The sequence below is a fragment of the Zalophus californianus genome, chromosome 12, assembly GCF_009762305.2.
Source record: "Zalophus californianus isolate mZalCal1 chromosome 12, mZalCal1.pri.v2, whole genome shotgun sequence".
NCBI lineage: Eukaryota > Metazoa > Chordata > Mammalia > Carnivora > Otariidae > Zalophus > Zalophus californianus.
This window is the reverse complement of record NC_045606.1, coordinates 26,967,909-26,987,996: the sequence shown is the minus strand read 5'-3', so window position 1 is coordinate 26,987,996 and position 20,088 is coordinate 26,967,909. Positions and strand designations below refer to the sequence as shown.

The 20,088-nt window shown below is 37.7% G+C and overlaps 1 protein-coding gene across 1 annotated transcript in view; it reads left to right on the top strand.

The window, feature by feature from the left end:
• Positions 1-16,437, top strand: part of SEMA3E (semaphorin 3E) — a 242,219-nt gene extending 225,782 nt beyond the window's left edge. The window contains 1 exon segment of the mRNA XM_035723379.1: positions 12,176-16,437. Within this exon segment, the coding sequence (XP_035579272.1) occupies positions 12,176-12,628 (453 nt within the window). The 3' untranslated portion in view covers positions 12,629-16,437.
• Positions 16,438-20,088: the final 3,651 nt, after the last annotated feature.

Here is a 20,088-nt window from a genome sequence, read left to right as displayed (position 1 = left end):
CACATAACAGCAATGTGACTTGCATGTGCTCTCTGTTCTTATTGAGAATCCTGAAGGCTGTTTAACTTCTCAGGTGGAATACTTTTTCAACCTTCTGGTCTTGTCTCTCTTTAAGTGTCTGCAATTAGTATTTTGAACATAATAAATACTCAGAGCGTACATTAATAGGTCATGAATAAATCATAGCCTTAGCCCGTTAGAAGCCTAAAGTCTTACAGTGAAAACAAGAATGTACACAGATAATTATAATATATTCTGTTCATTAAAGGTATGCTGAAACTTCAAGAAAAGTGTCCACCAAAAGGTTGGGTATGGAGGTTGCATGATGGACAATCGGGAAAAGATTCAAGGCACAGGTGACATGTGAGCCAGGTCTTAAGGGATGAGTGGAAGTTAACTACCAGGGAGAATGGGATAAGCACATGTGTGGGGATGAGAAACAACGTGGTATGTGTAGATCCGTGGCGGGAAATAAGGATGCAAAAATAAGTAGATAGATCAAGGGACCACTTCACTTTATTTATAAGCCAATGAGAACACCTTAGACAACTCTTTAGACACATTACTCTAGAAACTTGCATATAGGCTTTGAGGATAAGCAGGTGTCAAGAAGACTATTTAGGAGGGTATTTCAGTAGTCAAGTGGAAGATTTTTGACTGGAACTAAACAATGGTAGTAGAAGGGGAGAAAACAGTTTTCATTTTTATGAGATAACATGGAATGCATTTGATTTTTGAGATAAAAGAGAAGCAATCAAAACGGTTCACATGTTCTTGGTTTGGGTATTTGTGTAATTGATGGTGCAGTAACATGATCTACAGGGAGGAGCAGAAGGTGTAGGAGAAAAATGTTGAGTTCATTTTTGTCTGTGTTGAACTGGGGTCTCCTGTAGATGGAGCTTTCCTTTGGTAAATATATGTTTGGGAATATAAAATTCAAAAGAAAGACCTGGAATGGCAAGAGATACGTGAGAGACATCAGCAAAGAGGTAGTAATTAAACTGATGGAGGTAATAAACGTAAGAATAGTATAGCAGCAGTCAGTACTTAAATATCACTTACTGTGTGCCAGGCACTGTCCTAACAATTTTAAGTATATTAATACTCTTAATCCTCACAACAGCCTTATGAAGTAGATACTATTATTGCCCCCACTTAATAGATAAAGAAACCAAAGCCCAAAGAGATTGAGTTACTTGCACACTATCACATAGCCTATGAAATCAGTCTGAATTCAAGACTACACATGCTGGCTTCAGTTATAGGCCCTTGGTCACAATGTCATGGTGCCTCCAACTGCCATAATTTACCTTGGAGAATGAGTAAATAAGCAGTGTGAACCAAGCCTAGAAGCAAAGGGGAAACCCCACCTAAGGAAAAATCAGAAGACAAATTCTAAAAGATAAGGTGAAAACAGCAAAACAGATAATAATTATAGTTCTCATTCATTTAAGGCCTACTAGGGGCCCTGTGTGATTCTAAGTGCTTGATGTGTAGTAACTTATTTAAAACCTACAATGGTTTTCTGAAGTACTTAGTAGTACTATGTGCATCACAGAGATGAGGTTAAGTACTGATGCCAAGTATGACACTGGTAAGTACCTTCAGAGTAGTGTAACTTAAGTAAGTAGACATCATGGAATCAGGGGAGTGTGAAATAATTGATCTCAGGGAAGAGGAACTGGTTAAGGATAAAGTCATAAACCCTTTGAAATTTTCAGAAAGTAAGTACCCAGTGTCCCCTGAGAATGTGCTCAGTGGAGTGGTTAAGCTAGGAGAGGAGCCCTCTAGCAATAGGTTAGGTGATGAAGGAGGCTGTGGGGAATTAGAAACAGCTAGTGTAGTGCATTTTACCTAAAGGTTTGAATGAGAAAGAGAGAGGTCAACAGAGGGAGACAAGAGTAGAGAAAACTTGCGGGTTTTTTTGAGTTACGAAGAAAGGTGACTTGGTCACGTTTATAGGTAGAAGGGCAGAAGCCATCAGGAGGAGAATGTGCAGCTAATTAATGAAACAAGATAAAGAGCTTATGAAAGAGAACCTAATTGTGGACAAAAGTTAAGGGATGAGTTTCAAGAAGGAAGAGAAAAACCCCTCATTCTCTGAATTGGGAAAAAAGAAAATATTTTATGAATGTGGATGAAGAAGATAATTTCATCCACAAAATCCAAGTTTAGCTGTTCTAAATTCCTTATCTATAAATATTTAAATTTGGAATACCAGTTCAAATTTTCCTCATCTATATAAGGATATATAAATTATATTTTTGTGATTACAGAGGACAAAACTGTTATAAACATAACTAAATCACCTAAAGTGATACACCCTAGTTTATGAATTCTCAGTTCCATGTACTTGAATTTATAAGCTTCCAAAATAATTGCAAAAGTTTAATCTTGAGTAACATTCCAAAGGAAAGGAATTCATACTTGTTAGGACACTTGGTTGGACAATTGAAGTATTTCTCTGTGCATTTCCATTTCTCCAAAATGCACAAGGACTACATTTTAAAACTTAAGTAAATGAGGGAAAATTTACATATGTATTTACGGCTTAGATTTAAATGTTTATTCACTGTATGTACTTCTCAGTTATCACAGTAAAGAAAACCATAGCTTCTTCGAGCTACTCAGATTAGTAAATAACTTTTTACCTTAATTGTAATTATAATTATCCCTAAATTATAATACTCATTTTGAATGTTGTAAGTTTGGAGTACATGATTTTAATCTGAAAATAGAGTATTTCTTTGAACCTGACAATGACTTAAAGCAGAAGTTGGCAAACTACAGTCTAAAGGCAAACCTGGCCCTCCATCTCTTTTGTAAATAAAATTTTATTTGAAAACTGCCACACCCATTTGTTTACCTAGCATCTATGGATGTTTCCATCCTAGAACCACAAAGTTGAGTAGCCTCATAAGAGTGACCATATGACCTGCAAAGCCCAAAAACCTTTACTGTATGGCTCTTGACAGGAAGTTTGTTGGCCTTCAATTTAAGATACAGTGAAGCTTTATTAAATGAGTATTATTGTGAAAAATGTCTCTGTATTTTGGAGAAAAAAAATTTCATGAATAACCAAGCCCTCACTTTGTGCTGAGCACTATAATTTCATTGGAATGAGTTTTCAGTAAAACCAAGCAATATGAATAGTTTCTTGGAATGTGTTCTTTTGGACTTTAGTCCTTTACTGATAAAACCAATGTGTATCCCAAAGATACTGTAAACAAGGTTGAGTTCCAGGAAGGAGTTGAATTAACATACACAAATCCCCAGTGTAGAAATTGGGGGGCAATCCCAAAACACATAAAATATTCTCCAAACTGATTTAAGGCAGGCAAGTAAGTTGCTGGTCCATAAGACCAGCATCACACTTTATCCTTTGGTAAGCATGAAAGTTTCATTTTCCCCTTGATCCTCATTGAACTTTCCATTGTGGATTCTTTATTTAAGGGAAAATATTTTTGTGTGTGCTTGTGTGTCTTAAAAATAAAATATCTCACTTTAAAATAGCCGATTGTGGGCGCCTGGGTGGCTCAGTTGGTTGGGCGACTGCCTTCGGCTCAGGTCATGGTCCCGGAGTCCTGGGATCGAGTCCCACATCGGGCTCCCTGCTTGGCAGAGAGTCTGCTTCTCCTCACCCTCCTCCCTCTCGTGCTCTCTATCTCTCATTCTCTCTCTCTCAAATAAATAAATAAAATCTTTAAAAAATAAATAAATAAATAAAATAAAATAAAATAGCCGATTGTATGCATTGTACAGACTGCTTAAATAATGCACAATGTGCATGTTTATTATGGAAAATCTGAGAGAGAATATAAGATGACATCAAAACTCCAAGACTTCAATTTCACCCCACTCTCTGAATTTTTTAACTGGATGCCAAAAGTTGTCACTTTTCAACTCTGCTCTCAGACCACCTACTAAGTAGGATGAATTCATCAAAGTCATTTAAATACTGTTGAGAAATCTAAGAAGCATGGTTAACTTATCAATCAGCAGTTCCTTCCAGGTAACTCAGAGTTCATTGCATCCATGTAGAATTTATACAGCTTTAAGTAAAACACAATTTTATTGATGATTCAATGCATTATGGAGACAGCTTCTTTTGTAAAAACAGAAGGAAAAAGGTGTATGTATATAAGTTACATCTCCGAATGTTGCAGATTTATTATGTCATCAAAACTAGGAGAGTTATGAAGTAAAATCTCATCCTTATTCTACCATGTTGTTTGCTAGATGACCCGTATTTTCTTGACTTTCTCAATGCTTACCCATGACAGGAAGCCTAAGGGATCAATGACAGCCATAAGTTTACGATATGGTCTTTATACACATGTACTGAAAGCATGAGGTTTGTCCACATGAATATTATTTGTTTTTCTTGTTGTCATAACATAAAGTGCATGAACTCTACCTCATTTGAAACATCTGCTTAGTAGTTCTGATGTTTCTATTTCAGTCTAAAAAAAACCCCACTCATCTTTTCTAAGCTAACAATTCTTTATAGTAGGTACTCATACTTTACATTTTCAGCCTTGACAACATATGTTTATAGTGCCATTTGCCCCATATTTTAGTTCTAGAATAATTAGCAGTATATCCCATTAATTTCATTTTTTTCCTTCACACTTCCTGTAAGTGGAAAATACAGAGCAACGTTTTGGCCGTAAGGATAGAAGTGGATCTTGTGGTTTAGCTAGAACTCCTTTTTGGTTAATTTTCCAAGAGAATACTGAACATCTTTGAAAATTAAACATACATTCCCAGATCTGTGGAATCAGAGACAGACCTGTGTTTTATCCCACTGAGATCACTCTGACGCTGGGCATCTGATTAAACAAAGTAACATGGTAACTCCGCACGCCCGGTGTCAGACATTATCAAAAGTACGAATTCCCTTCACTCTTTAATTCCCCTTATTCCAGGATAAATTATACTTCCTACAGTCTTGTAGATAATAAAAAATGTACTTCGGCATGAAGATGTATCCACATAGAACTGTATATCCATACCGCATTGTGTTAGTCCTATAGAGTAGCTCATATTGAACTGTACTTGGGCATCTTGTCTTGACCTTGAGATGTGACCTTAAGAAAATGTATTTAGTGTAGTGCTATTGTTTGGATGCCTATATCTCATTTTATGAAAACACAGAAGAGATTTTTTTTTTCCTCAGGCCTCAGTGCCAGGGAAAAATGTACTTGTCATAAGGAGTAACTTTATTTTTTAATAATAATTTTTTTTTTTTTTTTTTTTTTAGTATAGTCGACACACCATGTTACATTATTTTCAGGCGTCCAACATTAGTGATTCAGCTTCTGGAGACACTATGCTGTGCTCACCACAAGTGTAGCTGCTGTCTGTCACCAGACAAGGCTATTACAGTATCATTGACTATATTCCCTATGATAAGGAATAACTTTAAAAATATACTTTAGAGTCATTTGGGCCTGAGAATTTAGCATCCTTTCTCTTTCCTTCAGTCACCAGGTAATTTAGTGTTGACTTTGTACTCCAACTCTGGTAGTTGTTCCATGCCTTATGGTGTGCACTTTTGTGTTCAAACATCATCTTTCTTTCACCCCCTCCTCTTATTTTCCCTTCATCCTTATTATCCTGGTATTCTTCCCTATGGAAATTTTTAATAAAACATTACCCTTACACTGCTGTTTGTGTATTTTGCAGCATTGTTTCTAAAATCATATGATTCTGGTGTACTAGAACTTGAACGGATCTTACAGACTTAGTTTATTGGTTGCCAAACCAAGATAATCATTATAAGCATATTACTTAGTTCACGGCACATTGTATTAATGGGTTCACACAAATCTCCTTTCTTGTTTGACTTCATTTTTCCTGGGCCACCTTTCTACATTTTCATCTTTGCTTCCCCATATGCATGCACTGTAATGGTTGGAGTAAGTCCAATACTACATCATTTGTACTTTATTGAACAAGTAAATAACATTTTGAGTATGCATGAGCTGTAAAAATAAATCTGTTGGGTTCTAGATCTTATTCTGCTTTTCTTTATAACTCGACAGTGTTTTTATGGTTTATCACTGTGGCTGTTTGTGTCTCTATTTCGTTGTTCCTCACTGCAATTTAACCTCCCATAGCATGCGTTCGTTGCTCTTAATTGATCCATCCCCCTCAAGAGTGGACCAAAAGTATCATTAATTCCCACTACCACATCTTTAATGATCATCTCTTCAAACAGCCTCTTACAGATCTGAGTGCAAATCTCTGCATTCTTATCTTGCGACATCCTTCATTTCTACCATTTTGTTAGCTCACTTTCCAGAATTCGGGCATCATCTGTGTTCTCACAGTGATTTATGTGGGTTCCCATTTTCCCATACCCTCACCAGTTTTGGGTATTTTCTAATTTTTGCCTGTCTTACTGGTAGAAGGTGGCATCTTGTTTACTTGTATTTCTAAAATTGCTAGTAAGATTGAACATTAACTTGCATACTTATTAGACATTTGCGTTTCTCCTTCTCTGATTTGCCTATTGATATGTTTTTTCCCCTATTTTTCTTTTATTTTTTTTCTTTTTCTTGACTTTCAAGAGTTCTTTGCATCTTCTATATATTAGTTTGTTCTTGAATGTAAATGTTCCACATTTCCTCTTTGATACAGTTGATGTTTCTTAATATAATATTTTTTCACGGTACGGTTTTGGGTTCTTATTTATGATAACTTTCTTCTCATATTAGAAAAAGGCTTTCCACATTTGGATCTTTAGTTAATCTGAAGTATATATGCAACTTTAATTCTTCTCTATATGTGATAGGTTTCCCTAAATGAGCTATTTATTAAGTAATTCACCTTGTTCCAGTCGGGCAATCATCTCGATCATAAAGCAGGTTCACATTAAAAAGTGCTTTTATAAAAAAGATTTTTATTTTTATGCTGTTATATATTTTCTGTAAGTCACCTGATTTTTTTTTTTTGTATTGAGGGTAGGCCAGATTAACAAATATATAAATTGTAGGTCTTTATTTCTTGACTAAAATTAATTTCAGCGTTAAATGTATTCTGAAAGAAACGAGTTCAAGGCCTACGTCTTTCCTTTTCCTATGAAAAGCGTGGACCCATATGGTTGATACACATGGAAATCACTGCTTCTTCCTGACCAGCTTCCAGATGTGCTGGGTTCTTTGTTCAATTACTTTTTTTTTTTTTACTTGACATTACAAAACATACTGAATCAATCTCTATAACTCAGAATATTAAAACCATTTTCAGTAAGAAATGCTGTATTTTTGTAGATTGCCTGTAAGAATATTTGATAAAGTGATGTATTATGTATCATCTTCTTGACCAAGGAAATCGGGTCTGCAGACGTAGAGAAAGCACAGCTGATGAAAACAATTGTGTAATCAAGATTTGCTGTTGAAGGTGCCCATTTGGACTAAAGTGGAAAGATTAAATCATGGAAGGACTTCAAATACAAATTTCTAAGTCACTTTTATTTTTAGGTATTCATAGGCTACAGAAGATACATTTATGTAGTGTTTTAACATACATAGTACCTTTGAGGTGATTTAACGTACATAGTGTACGGCCATCCAGATTTTGGAGTTAAAACGTCTTTTATTACTAAAATTTCTAACTCACTGTAGCCGGGGAGGAAACCTACATTTTGAGACCGGCACTATCTCTAACATGCAAATAATTGATGCAGGACAGTTCCCATTGTAATTATCACACCTCCATATCTTTGAACTCGGCTGGACTTTATATACACACAATGCAGTGTTTCTCAAAGTGGGTTTCTGATTTTGAAAGAAATACCTGCTCAGAAAAAGAAAGAAGCACTCCTAAGCCAGTGGCGAAGGATTTGTCTTTATTTTCATTTTTGCTTTTTGTTCTATTTTTAAACACTTTCATAAACTGGTTGGTATATGCCAGAAACTATGCTAGATGACTTTCATATTTTTATATTTGCCCTCTCCTGGGAAGGATAGTAGGGAATAAACCAAGGACCATATTCAGTGAGGCTGTTTGTATGCAGATTCCTTCCAGGTGAAGACAGTGTCCTAGAAGTGCTTTTCCTCTGTATCTGTGCAGCATAGCCCTTTGAGCAGTTACTTACTGCTCCTGAAATCATGCTTGCTTCCTCCCTGTCCAAAGCATTACTGGATTGACATAGAAGTGAAGCACTTCTGTGGACATACCTTTATTGGGGTACCCCATTGCCTTGCATCCTTGTACATCTGGTCTCATTTTCATTTAGGTTCTGAGCACTACTTCAATCGTTATGGAAGACTCAGTATAGTTAAAAGATAGGCCTTTGCTCTTATGAAACTTGTGGTTAAAGAGATGAAACTTGCATGGCAAAATTACTTGACAAGGAACATAAATACCAGCTTGGGTGCTACAAATGTGAATGCCATTGAGTTATAAAAAGAAAGAAGAGATCTTTAGGGCTGAAAAGGAAGTATTCATTAAGGAGTGAAAGTGTAAGCTTGGCAAGAAATTTAAAAAAAAATGGATTGGTGGACCATAGGAAGGATTTCACTAACAGAAAGGAAGAATAAGACCGGAATAAGCCATGCAAGTGAGAAAGTGGCAATACAAGGGACCCAGAACAGGAGGAGTTATGAAAAGGAAGGCTTGACTCTGGTATTTGCACAGCTTGTCCCCACCATCTGCCCTTGAAACTAAGACATTGTCTTGGGCTGCCAGCATGACTTGTATTAAAATGTTTATTAAATATTCACAAGAATGAAACAAGGAATGCATTCTTTTTGCCTGTAACTTTTATTTGAATATGGAAACAAAATAAATTTACAAATAGGATACAAACAAGTGTATGCATCCTTTAAATCTTTAATGTGATGATTTTTTTCACTGAAACAGGCGTCTCCATGAACAGAACATAGGACACAGGCTACCACATAGGTGTGTCTAAAACATCTGCCTGCAGCACTTTGTGCTGACTCAATCCCCTGACACTTTATACAAGTGACTTCAAAACTTTTTATGTACATTACTGCGTAGGGATGTTGTTTGGTTTTCATTTAGCTGGAACGTATCATTAACATATTACATTCATCTTTGTTCACAGCAGCTGGAAACCGTTAAAGCTTTGAAAATGGTTCAGAGTCTATGATAAACACCAATACTAACGATGAAGTTGATCTTCCCCATGATCCCAAATATAGTTTATTAACTTACATGATTATCATGAAAATTAAACACAGTAATCGAAGAAGTCTTTACAGAATACTCATTGATCTCCATCCAGAAATGTACCTATTCCACCAGCCCTATGAGAAGCACTATAGTAAGCTCTCTGGGGATATGGATTTAGAAAGGCAGGATCTGGTTAACTGAACAACTCTTACCTGCTTGGGCAAGCAATAGAATCTGGGTAAGGAGCATGACAAAAGGAATGAAATTAAAAGCAGGGTAAAATAGTACCTGTTTGTTGAAAGAAAGGGGGAAAGGTATCAGTCAAAAGAAAATTATTTGAAGGAATTGTAATTTTTCGCAGGTAATGTTGCATGCTCAGTTGACAAAGGTTAACAGGTGACATGATATGGTAATAAGGGAAGGAGGACACTCTTACAGGGGTGTGAGAAAGACCCGTTTTAATTCAGCCTTTTCCAATATGGAACCGGCAGTAGGGAAGTCCCTCCAGACAGGTACAACACCTTGGGTCATGAAACAGAATCAAGCTGAGCATAATGGCAGACAGAGAAAGAAGGAAGATTTGGGAGGAGTCTACCATGAGGCAAGGTCGAAGAATCAGTCACAAAGTATGAGAATCCAGCGCTGTGGGAAAAGAGTGAAATGGAATGAATGTTTCCCACCATCGCCACAGAAGAAATGTTGATGGGAATGTGTGATGTAGTAGATACGAGGGCATAATAATGAGAAAGAAGTAGACCAACACATGAGGATAGAGGGACTAGAAGAATAATAATGTAATTGTCAGGAATAAGGAAGTTAGTAGAGCGGGCAGTGCAGTTTGCAAGGAGAGATACTGGGTTGTAAATAATGATCATGTAAGTTTCGGTCAGTGTTCTGTAATTAACAGGAAACTCAAAACAGTGGATGATCTCTGTGTAAGACACACTGTCTTAGGGAAGCTCACTGAAATGAGGAAATAGATGAGTTACCAAATGAATGCAAATAAAACATGAGATCAAGGAAGGATGGAGGATTGTGCCCTAGAGGGAAGGAGAAATCTACAGAAGAGACCAAGAGGGAACCAAGGAGAGAACCGGGACAGTAAAATGGCGTGTACCAGACAGGGAAAGAAAAAAAATGTTTAAGAAGGTGGATCCCTCTATGTCACATGCAGCCACAAGTTTAAAAACAACGCAGGTTGAGCCTCAGAGTCAGAATCATTCAAGGCATGTGATAAACTTGTGGGGAAAGTAGTGGTGAGCATGAACAGGGGCGCCAAGTCATTTGAGTTGCTGCCTGTGGCAGGTGTCCACGATACCTCTTCAGCAAAACCTGTCAACAGATAAGCGGTTGTTTGATGTAGCGATGATGGTTCTGGTGGACTGCTCTTCCCGCTTTCTCACGACAGAACTTCTTGAGTTCATGGCTCTAGCATTCTGCCTACTTGGACATGGTCCTGCCAAGTCAAGGGAAGCCCCTGTCAAGGATTTATGGAGCCCCTTCATCCAACTATGTCACTCTGGAGTGGCTGAATAATTACTTTAGCTTATATGGCTGGCAAAACAAAACAAAACAAAACAAAAAAACACTCTGAGAGCCTCAGAATTTATCTTAACGTGCCTATGTGAGATGCAGTCTCTGACCACACCACCAATGCTATTTTGTCACATGATTCACAAATTATACAATTATATACACTCGTGTGTAGTGCACTCTGTAACTTCAGACACGCCGGATCTGATGCAGGCTCAGGAGAGCCGAACGCAGCTGGCCTGCCCAGGACCTGCCCCTGGGACCAAAACATGCTTGTCTCAATGGCCTTTACTGCCAGAGTGGTTGTGGTAGTTAGTCTGCCCCTTTTATATGGGCAAAGGTGAATATTGTTTTCGTTTTGTATTCTTAAGGGCCAAGTTAGCCAGTATAGTGGGAATCAGCTTCATACCACCATGGTATGATGCTAGGCCACCTGAAAACACCTCCCGGTTTGTTTCTGGCTGGGGGACTATATATAGGAAAGGGAGAGGAGGTAAGTACTGGTAGCACTATGGAGAGTGGTCTCACTTAGGTTATTCTATTTAAATTTCACAACAGTCGTTCAAGTGACAGTAGGCTTAGCTCCATTTTTACGAAGAAACCTAAGGCAGAGAATATACGTAAATGCCGTAGCTCGCACAATTAGTAGAGAGTGGTGCCCATGTCTGAATCTAGCTTTGTCTCATGTCAAATCATAGACTGTTTCTCATATGAGCTGTATTTTTCAAAAGCCTTACTGTGCTCTTCCTACCTTCAGTTGTATTTATTTATAGAAGTCATGTGCATAATTTATTATGTCACAGACATAAAAAGATATTTGAGCCCTGAAGTTATGTGCAATCAATATTTACTGGAGCGTGAGATTCTTCAGAGCAGATTATGTCTTTTTTCTGGCTTATTTTTAATTCTCTGTTAAGTAGAAAGCCTTGTAGAAATAGAAGGAATGCTCACTTCATTAATGAATGGGTGAATTTTTTTTCTTTCTTCATAAGGAAAGAGAGTGTGAAGGTATCCCAGATCTCTCAACAGGGGTCCTTACAGAGACACTGGTCTTTGTGATCTGGAAGGAGTAAGAACCCCTGAACTAACAGTGTGAGAAATGGCATCTGTGCTGACTGCTAAGAAAAAGTTAAACTTGACAGATCTTCACTTCGCTCTAATTTTGAGTGCTATACTGAACTAGATGGTTTTTTCTAATGATTAATTGAAATCATTAGGGAGAAACCTCTCACTCTGCTCTTAACAATATTGATGTGAAATGACCCTAAAATCATCAATATGAGGTGATCTCAAATGCAAGTAAGTTCAGCATACACCCACCTGATTTAATCCATCCTTCTCGCTTGCTTGCTCTCAGACGCAGCTGTGACTCTCGGGATTTCATCATGGGATAACAAAAATTTAAAAAGAATCAAGACAGATGGTGAGAGGGTTTCTAGGTTGGTGTCCTCTCCTGAATCATGCTCCAGTGCCATTCATTTTCTTGTTCTTGCAGGTGAAGATGGATGACAGAGTGGTTAAGATGGACCTCGGTTTACTCTTCCTCAGGGTACGCAAAACGGATGCTGGGACCTATTTTTGCCAGACAGTAGAGCACGGTTTTGTCCATACCGTCCGTAAAATTACCCTGGAGGTGGTGGAAGAGGAGAGAGTGGAGGAAATGTTTCACAAAGACTTTGAAGAGGACGGGCCTCACAAGATGCCCTGTCCTGCCCAGAGCAGTGTCCCACACGGGGCAAAACCCTGGTACAAGGAATTCTTGCAGCTGATTGGTTATAGCAACTTCCAGAGGGTGGAGGAATACTGTGAAAAGGTCTGGTGCACAGATAAGAAGAGGAAAAAGCTCAAAATGTCGCCTTCCAAGTGGAAATATGCCAACCCACAGGAAAAGAAGCTGCGTCCCAAAGCGGAGCACTACCGCCTGCCCAGGCACACACTGGACTCCTGATGGGGCGAAACGGTCTACTGGCTTCTGGAGAATTTCTGTTTGGAACTGAAAACAAATAACAACAACAATGAAGAGAAGCCATTTAACTTCTTTGTACTGCTTAAAAGAGTTCTGTAACACAGAAATGACTGTGAAGGTATTACGATAAATTATTCTACCTACTCATCTGACTGGTTAAAAATCTCATAAAATTAACTAATTTTCTAAACAAGTATATTCCTCAGTGGCTTCCGACTATATTTACCAAAAAGTGACCATAGCTGTAGTTTTGAATACTTGGCTGCTTTTCCTTGGCAAAATTATTTCTTACCCTTGGAAAACTTAGGATTATTGGAGTATTGATGAAAAAGCAGAGATTCTAATAAGCATGGAAAAAAATTAAATATATATTTTAATCTTTCCGAATTCTACCCTTCCGCCACAATGTAAAATATACAGAACATCAAATACTTTAATGTTCTCATATGAACTGTCTTTGCGTTCCAAGAATTCTCATGTTAGTGTCTAAGCTCTGTGTTTTATGAAGCAGGTGTGTTGTAATTGTAAACCATGAAAGAAAAACTGTGGTCACCTTGAGGCTCATGCCCTTCATAAAACATTCATTCAACCCCGTTCACTATAGTTATGTTTCATGATGAAAACACGTCCTTTCAATTTCACTCCACTGAATAAAGAATGAAGTTAAGGTAACTTATTAAAAAAAAAAAAACAACCAAAAAAGATGTAGTTAGAAGTCTAACTGAAAAAGTTTTTGCTGCCCTCTTGTGGTACAAAAAGTATATTCTCCTTTTTCTCTTTTTACAAAGATTGTCTAGTAAAGATTTGAACAGTTTCTGTTAATACATCTTGTCCATTTTCAGAAAAAAAAACCTTAAAAATGTCTTAACGCTTATGTCATGCTTTAAGATGGAGATAATGTGTTTATGAATAATTTATTACCTCACAAGCCAAAAATGAAGATATTACAGCACCCAAGCTCTATTAAAACTTAAATTAATTTCTTCCCTGACATATAAAAGATACTCCAGGAACATTCGTTTATAATTTTAAAAATGTTAAAGCAGTTTGCTCTCAGATGTCAAATTTTCCCATTTTATGTTAAATAAGAAGTATGTTTCATGAGTTCACTTAACTATCGTGTCTAGAGCACTTTTCCCTTTCTAAATAGCATCAAAAGTTTTTATTTTTGAGAACACTTATTTCTTGAAGTCTTTCCTTCTCCGTTTTATTTAGCAATTACCTTTCTAAAATATGAAGTTTTGTTGATACTTTTCATGTAAATAAAAACTAAAAGCAAGTGAATTTTACACATGAAAACAATTATGAATAGTTATTTAAATGTTAACTTTAAATATTTCAGTTTTCAAAATTGGCTTATAGGGTATATAATTCAGAAAGTTCAGGTGTTGATAACTTAAAATGGCTTGCAATTTCATTTGAAAATTAAGAAATACGTAAATGTTTTTAAAAAGTTTAAAAGTTCATTGTTAGCCACCAAGCTCCAAAAGGTCTAAAGGGTAGAAGTATTTTGAAAATTAACGTTCTCTGTAAAACCCAGTTGCTGTTTGCCCATGAATCCACTGGAGGTCATTGCTGCCCACCAATATTAACTGAAAACAGCATATATATCAGTAAAATCCTGCCCAGTGTGGAGAAATAGAACCATAACCACGGATCACAGGGTCTTTAGCAAAGCTTATGTCTGAAACACTCATAGCGAACAGATAAGTCAATAAAGCACAATTTCTTGAAAATATTCTGCCATTAAACAAGAAGAGGGAAAGTGAGATTTTTCTCTTGTATTCAGATTTTTTTTAAGTAAGGCAGATAGCACATACGTTGTTGCCATTTTAATCCTGATAACATACACAAGCAGTTGATAACAATGATAACAGTGATGTCAATTGTGAACTCAAATATTGTCTAACTGAAGAGATAAGACCGAGGAGAATAACTTTTCTATGATATAAGCCTTAGGAATTAAAGATACCTTGAAGCTGTTCAAGTAAACTGAGATGACTAGTAAGAGGGGGAGATTTTTAAAATGCTAATTTGAGAGAAGCCTGATAAAAGTCCACAATTTAGAGAGAGCACTAAATTTTCAAATATATATATATATATGAACACTTTTTCCCATTTGCTCATTCTCTCCCCCTTCCCTCAAACATGCGTGCAGGTGCAATGCACATGCGCACACACATCACGACGTTCTTTAAGATAAACTGCATTGTCCCTTCAAAAGACAAACCAACAAAAAACCTATGTTGCTCTGTCCTTGAGAATCTGAAACATACTACCAAACATATTCCCCATCTTTTGTTCTGTCAGAATTCAAATTCAGGATCTCCTTTGAGAAATGTCCGGGCTTAGAAAATCACAAATGGATTGACCAGATTTATCTTCTTTTTCTCGAACTCAGGAAGGACACAAGCTTAGCTACCTTCAAGACAGGGAGGAATTAAGAGTCTGCCCTGATCCACCACATTTTCCCCAGTCATAGATAGACCTGGGGAAGAGAAATCGTGCCCTCTAGGAACAAATATTAAGCTGAGAAAGAACCATAACACCCATCCTAGAATCAAAGAGGCACCTCCGTATAGGATCAGTCTCCTGCTTCTTCAGACCCCCGCTCTGTTTGTCCTCTGTGAAGGAAGAGGTCCTGGGAATAGAATGAGCCTTGATATAAAACGGTGTACGTTTCCTCTTTCAGTTTTCATCCCCCCTCCTGAGCTAGAGATGTAGATTTGTTAGCAAGGACGTCACCTTGCTAGCCTTGAAGAGGTTTTGCTTCAGGAATCGTAAGGTCTCTTCATGTCTAACATTCTACATTGCTATTTTTTTCTTTGTGTTTATTGCTGAATATTTCAGTGCAAAGCTATTAACTTGGAGAAACAGGGATTAAAGTGGAAAGCAACACTAAGAAGAGCTCTAGGAAAAAAAAAAGGGAACAGAAAGTCTTTGCCTGTTTAGTAAACAGCAGTTCTGTATATGCTTTAGAGTTTTTTTCTTTCCCCAAATTAGTTACACACTTAGGATGTTTTTATGGAGTGTTTAATATTTGCTATAGGGTGTAGGTCTTTGTAAATCTTCAGAGCGACTCTGAACATTTGTAAAATTTGTAAAATACAATAATAATTCTGAGTGTTGTTGTTAAGCATGAAACAAACACAGCAACTGTTGTCCTTAAAAATGAGTGTCTTTAGCCTGCCAGATACATTAAGAAAACCACTTGGGATTGGGTAGATATTTGAGCTTCCAGGAGAAAGTGCCGCAGCGATGCCGACAGTAAGGAGCCCGTGTTCTTGTTCTTACAACAGAGTATCGCATCCAAGTTACTTATTTCAAGAGCAGTGCTCATTTTTCAGGCCAACAACTGTTGCCTTTGACTCAGTTATAAATAATAGACTTTCCATGAGCACTGTTTTGATTGTAGTGTGTTATTTAAGCTGGTATGTTTATTTTTTCTTGGGAAGAGAGCGTTATACTTTGGCTTTCGTTACAATTGGATGTGTTCTGTTTGTGTTTAAATGGCTTAGTTATAAGCTAGAGAACTATATGGGGGGGGGTGCGGTTCTTGCCTCTCTGGCTCCCTTTTATTTGCCCGGGTCCAAAACAGCATGTGCTTTCTTACTTCTTGTCACCGATTATAAGCCTTGAGACTTACCATCTAGTGGTAAGGTCCAAAGACCGTTGACAGTGCGTCTCTCTATCATATGGATCTGCCACTCAGCACTGCATCCTTTGCCTGTACCGTTATGTACAATTTCTATTTAGTTCAACTTAGATGCTAAAGAAATAAATATTTGCTAAACCCTTACGTGCTGTCCGAGGAGTGTTTTCTAAGGTCGTGCCAGTTAAACTCAAAAGTTTGGTAATGTGTCAAAGCCTGCATGTAAACATACTGTGCTAGGCGAGCGCTGGTTTTCTTTAAGAAGTTAGAAAAAGCATTCAATTCCCTTTTTTTCGGAAATTCGCAAGTCAACTTCCTTAAGGAGGAAAACGTCCACTCATCGCATTTCCTTGCAGCATTTGGGCTTATTTTTGCCACATCATGTTTCTAGAACCAGCAGCCAGAAATTCCTTTCAAAGAGGCATCATCCAGATAAGAGACAGGGGTAATGAATGCTTTTGTAATGGTAACTAGTAGGGATGTTTACAATTTTTGCAGGCCTCAACAGCTACCTTAATATATGTAAATTACTGTTTTCTCTGCTATTTCTATTAGAGGTCATTTAAATGAGATTTGATGTTAAATGAATCTCTCTTTGGGAATTTTGTTTCCAAGGCAGATTTTGTTGTTTGGGTCAGTAATTAGTCACCATATTTTTAAATCAAGGCATTTGGCATACGCTTCGCTTTGGGATGGTGTTTCTGGCAGCTCTATGATGATGCCATTAATGATAACTGTTTCCACTTGTTTCAGACTTGCATTCCTATATGATACGGGGCCTACTGTTAGTGCAGTACTTGATGAACCCATTGAAACTGCTCTTTCGGTATTTGCTAAGTCATTAGTCCAGGGAATGTGGAGAAACAGTTATGGTCACTAGGACTCTCTTACCTGTTATTCAAGGGAACAAAAGCATGCACCCATTTTTTGTTGCTGTTCAAAAACTATATGCCAGACACTGCATCAGGTGTTTCCTAAAGTGTAGAAATGTTAAGAATGCCATTAAGTTACACAAATAAAGAAAAATTGAGTTGTATTTGTTCTGAGAACGTGTTTACAGCTTTGATTGGAGAAATTACAAATCCTATTTTTCACTTGATGCAACTTGAAACACACTCAGCGTCCAGCTTTGAAAGTGTATTTCAAGTGTTTGGAATGTTGTGGAGTGTACTTGCAATTATGAATCTTGAGTCTTCTGGTCAGGATGGCTTTGAAAAGCACACTTGAATTGATGAAGCAATGATATTTGATATGTGGAAAGAGAAAATAATTTAACAGAAAAGAGACAGTAAGAGACAGCAGTAAGGTGGCTGTCTGCGAGACAGGAAGAAAGCTCTTACTAAGAACCAAACCAACCAGGACCTTACCTTGAACTTGGACTTCCCAGCCTCCAGAACTGTGAGAAGTAAATGTTGGCTGTTTAAGCCACCCAGGCTGTGATATTTTCTTACAGCAGCCTGACCTAACTAACACTTGAAGGAAAGCAGAGAAAGGTGGAGAGACTCAGCATAAACAGAAACATGCAAAATGAGCCTATAGACAAATATTCTAAGACATCTGAAAAGATCTAAAGTTCAGTATACAGTGATATGTGGGAAAAATGGCCTCTCAACTATGATGACTGCTGGCTTATGTTTTCCAAATTGTAGGTGATTTCTTCTCTGTGGATCAGAATAGGTTCCTGGGGAAGGAGAAAAGAAAATGATAAACTCAACTTTCAACCAACAAAAGCTTGTGACAAGTAGAATGATCCCTTGGAGATGATTTCATGAATTCAATCTAATTTGAAAGAATAGTTGAAGAAACAAACAAACAAAAATAGTTGAACAGTTTCTTCTTTTCCATGTTTGTTGGTTGGTTGGTTTTAAGCAGCACAAAACAATGAAAATTTATTATCTCGTGATTTTTATAAGTCAAGAAATCAAGGCGCATGCTCAGCTGGATTCCCTGCTTAAAGATCCCAACAGACCAACACCAATGCACCAGCTGCCTGGGCTTTGGGAAGAACTCGCTTTCAAGCTCATCCAGGTAATTGGGAGAATTCTGTTCCTTGGGGTGGTAGGACTGAGATCCCTGCCCCCTGCCCTCCATATGCATTGCCAGCAATGGACTGTTAAGTCCTTCTCAGGCTTGGAATCTCTGACTCTCTGCTGCATTTCTCTGCCTCCGACTGGAGAAATTTCTCTGCTTTTAAGGTTTGTATGATTAGATTGGATCCACCCAGATAATCCAGGCTAATCTCTCTCTTTAAAGATTTATTACCTTAATTACCTCTGCAAAGTCCCTTTTGCCACAGAACACACATCTATTCAGGTTCTGGGGAATTAGGATGTGGCCATATTTGGAGTACCACAGTCCATTTCCTGCCCCCCAAAATTTACATTCTTCCCAAATGCAAATTACATTTATCCCTTCTCAAGGTCCCCAAAGTTCTCTTTCTTTTACAGCATCAGCTGAAATGTCCCAAATCTTATCATCTGTCTTCTAAATCAGGTGCAGATGAGACTCTTGGTATAATCCTTCACATACCCCTAGGGCACAATTTCTTTGTCTCTGTGGTTCTGTGAAACTAAAGCAATCAGTTACCTGCTTCTGACATAATATGATGGGACAGACAAAGGCTAATAGTTTACAGATACTCTGGTTCGAACAGGGGGAAAAAATGGTAGGTAAAATGGAGTCGCCATCCAAAGCAGTTTCATAATTCAGCAGGGCCACCTCCATTAGGTTTTAAGGGCCGGGGAATATTCTATAGCTCTTGGTGTTGCCCTCTTTGAGTTTACATTTGGCCGTGTGAGCTCTCCATCCCACTCTCCCGATTCCTAAATGGCTCAGGTAATTTCCATCTCTCTCCTCTGCTATCCTGGGCATTGACTTTGTCCTCAGGCAGATGGTCTAGCATCTATTTTTTTCACAAAAGATGCTAAAGGCAGTACTCAGGGGCAGATTATCTATCCATCCCCAACACAACCACACCAAAGCCTCTAGAAGACTTCCACACTAGGATTGCGTCAGCACCCACATAAGGGAATCTGGGAAAGGTAGTTTCTAACCCTGCGCTAGCAGACCAGCATACCTGTAAGAAAAAAAGACAGTGGGAAAGAGAGTTGTTGAGTAGAAAAAAGGCATCATCTGCTACAGACCTCATGGGTTGTGGCAACAACAAGTAGATAGAAAGTTTAAATTAAAATTAGTAACACTGGTGTGGGACAGGCAAGGAACTCATCCACCCTCCTGAACTGGTAATTTAGAGATTTAACACTCTACTTAAAAATCCAAATTTTGGCAAAACATTATATTCAGGCAATGTTAGAAAAAAAAAAGTCTATTCCTTTGTCAGTAAATTCTGCGTGTTTGAACTTTTGCTACAGTAGTTTATGAGAAAGTAGTATTTGGGCAAGCAAGCTTTCTGAAAATAGTTAACCGTGGATAAAGATTCATTTTACATAATTGAAGCAAAAGGGTAAAATATTGACACAAAAAGAAGTATTCAGAATTTACATTTTATAAGACATAAAAGGACAGCACATTTTTTCTTATCACGCAGTTCTTAAAGAACAGATGGCAGAAGCAGAGACACTTTTGGAGCATTCTTGGAATGTCTGTTCCTTGTCAGTTTTGTCACTGTTCATATTAGGAAATTTGGTCTTATGGACAGTACAGCAAAAAACTACAGCAGTGTGTGAAAGGTATCCTAGCCTAAGCCAGCAGAACGGGGCTGGGGTTCTCGTGACAGATGACTTAGAAAAACCATTTAGTTTCTCTGCTTCCAAATATGTAAAATATATCT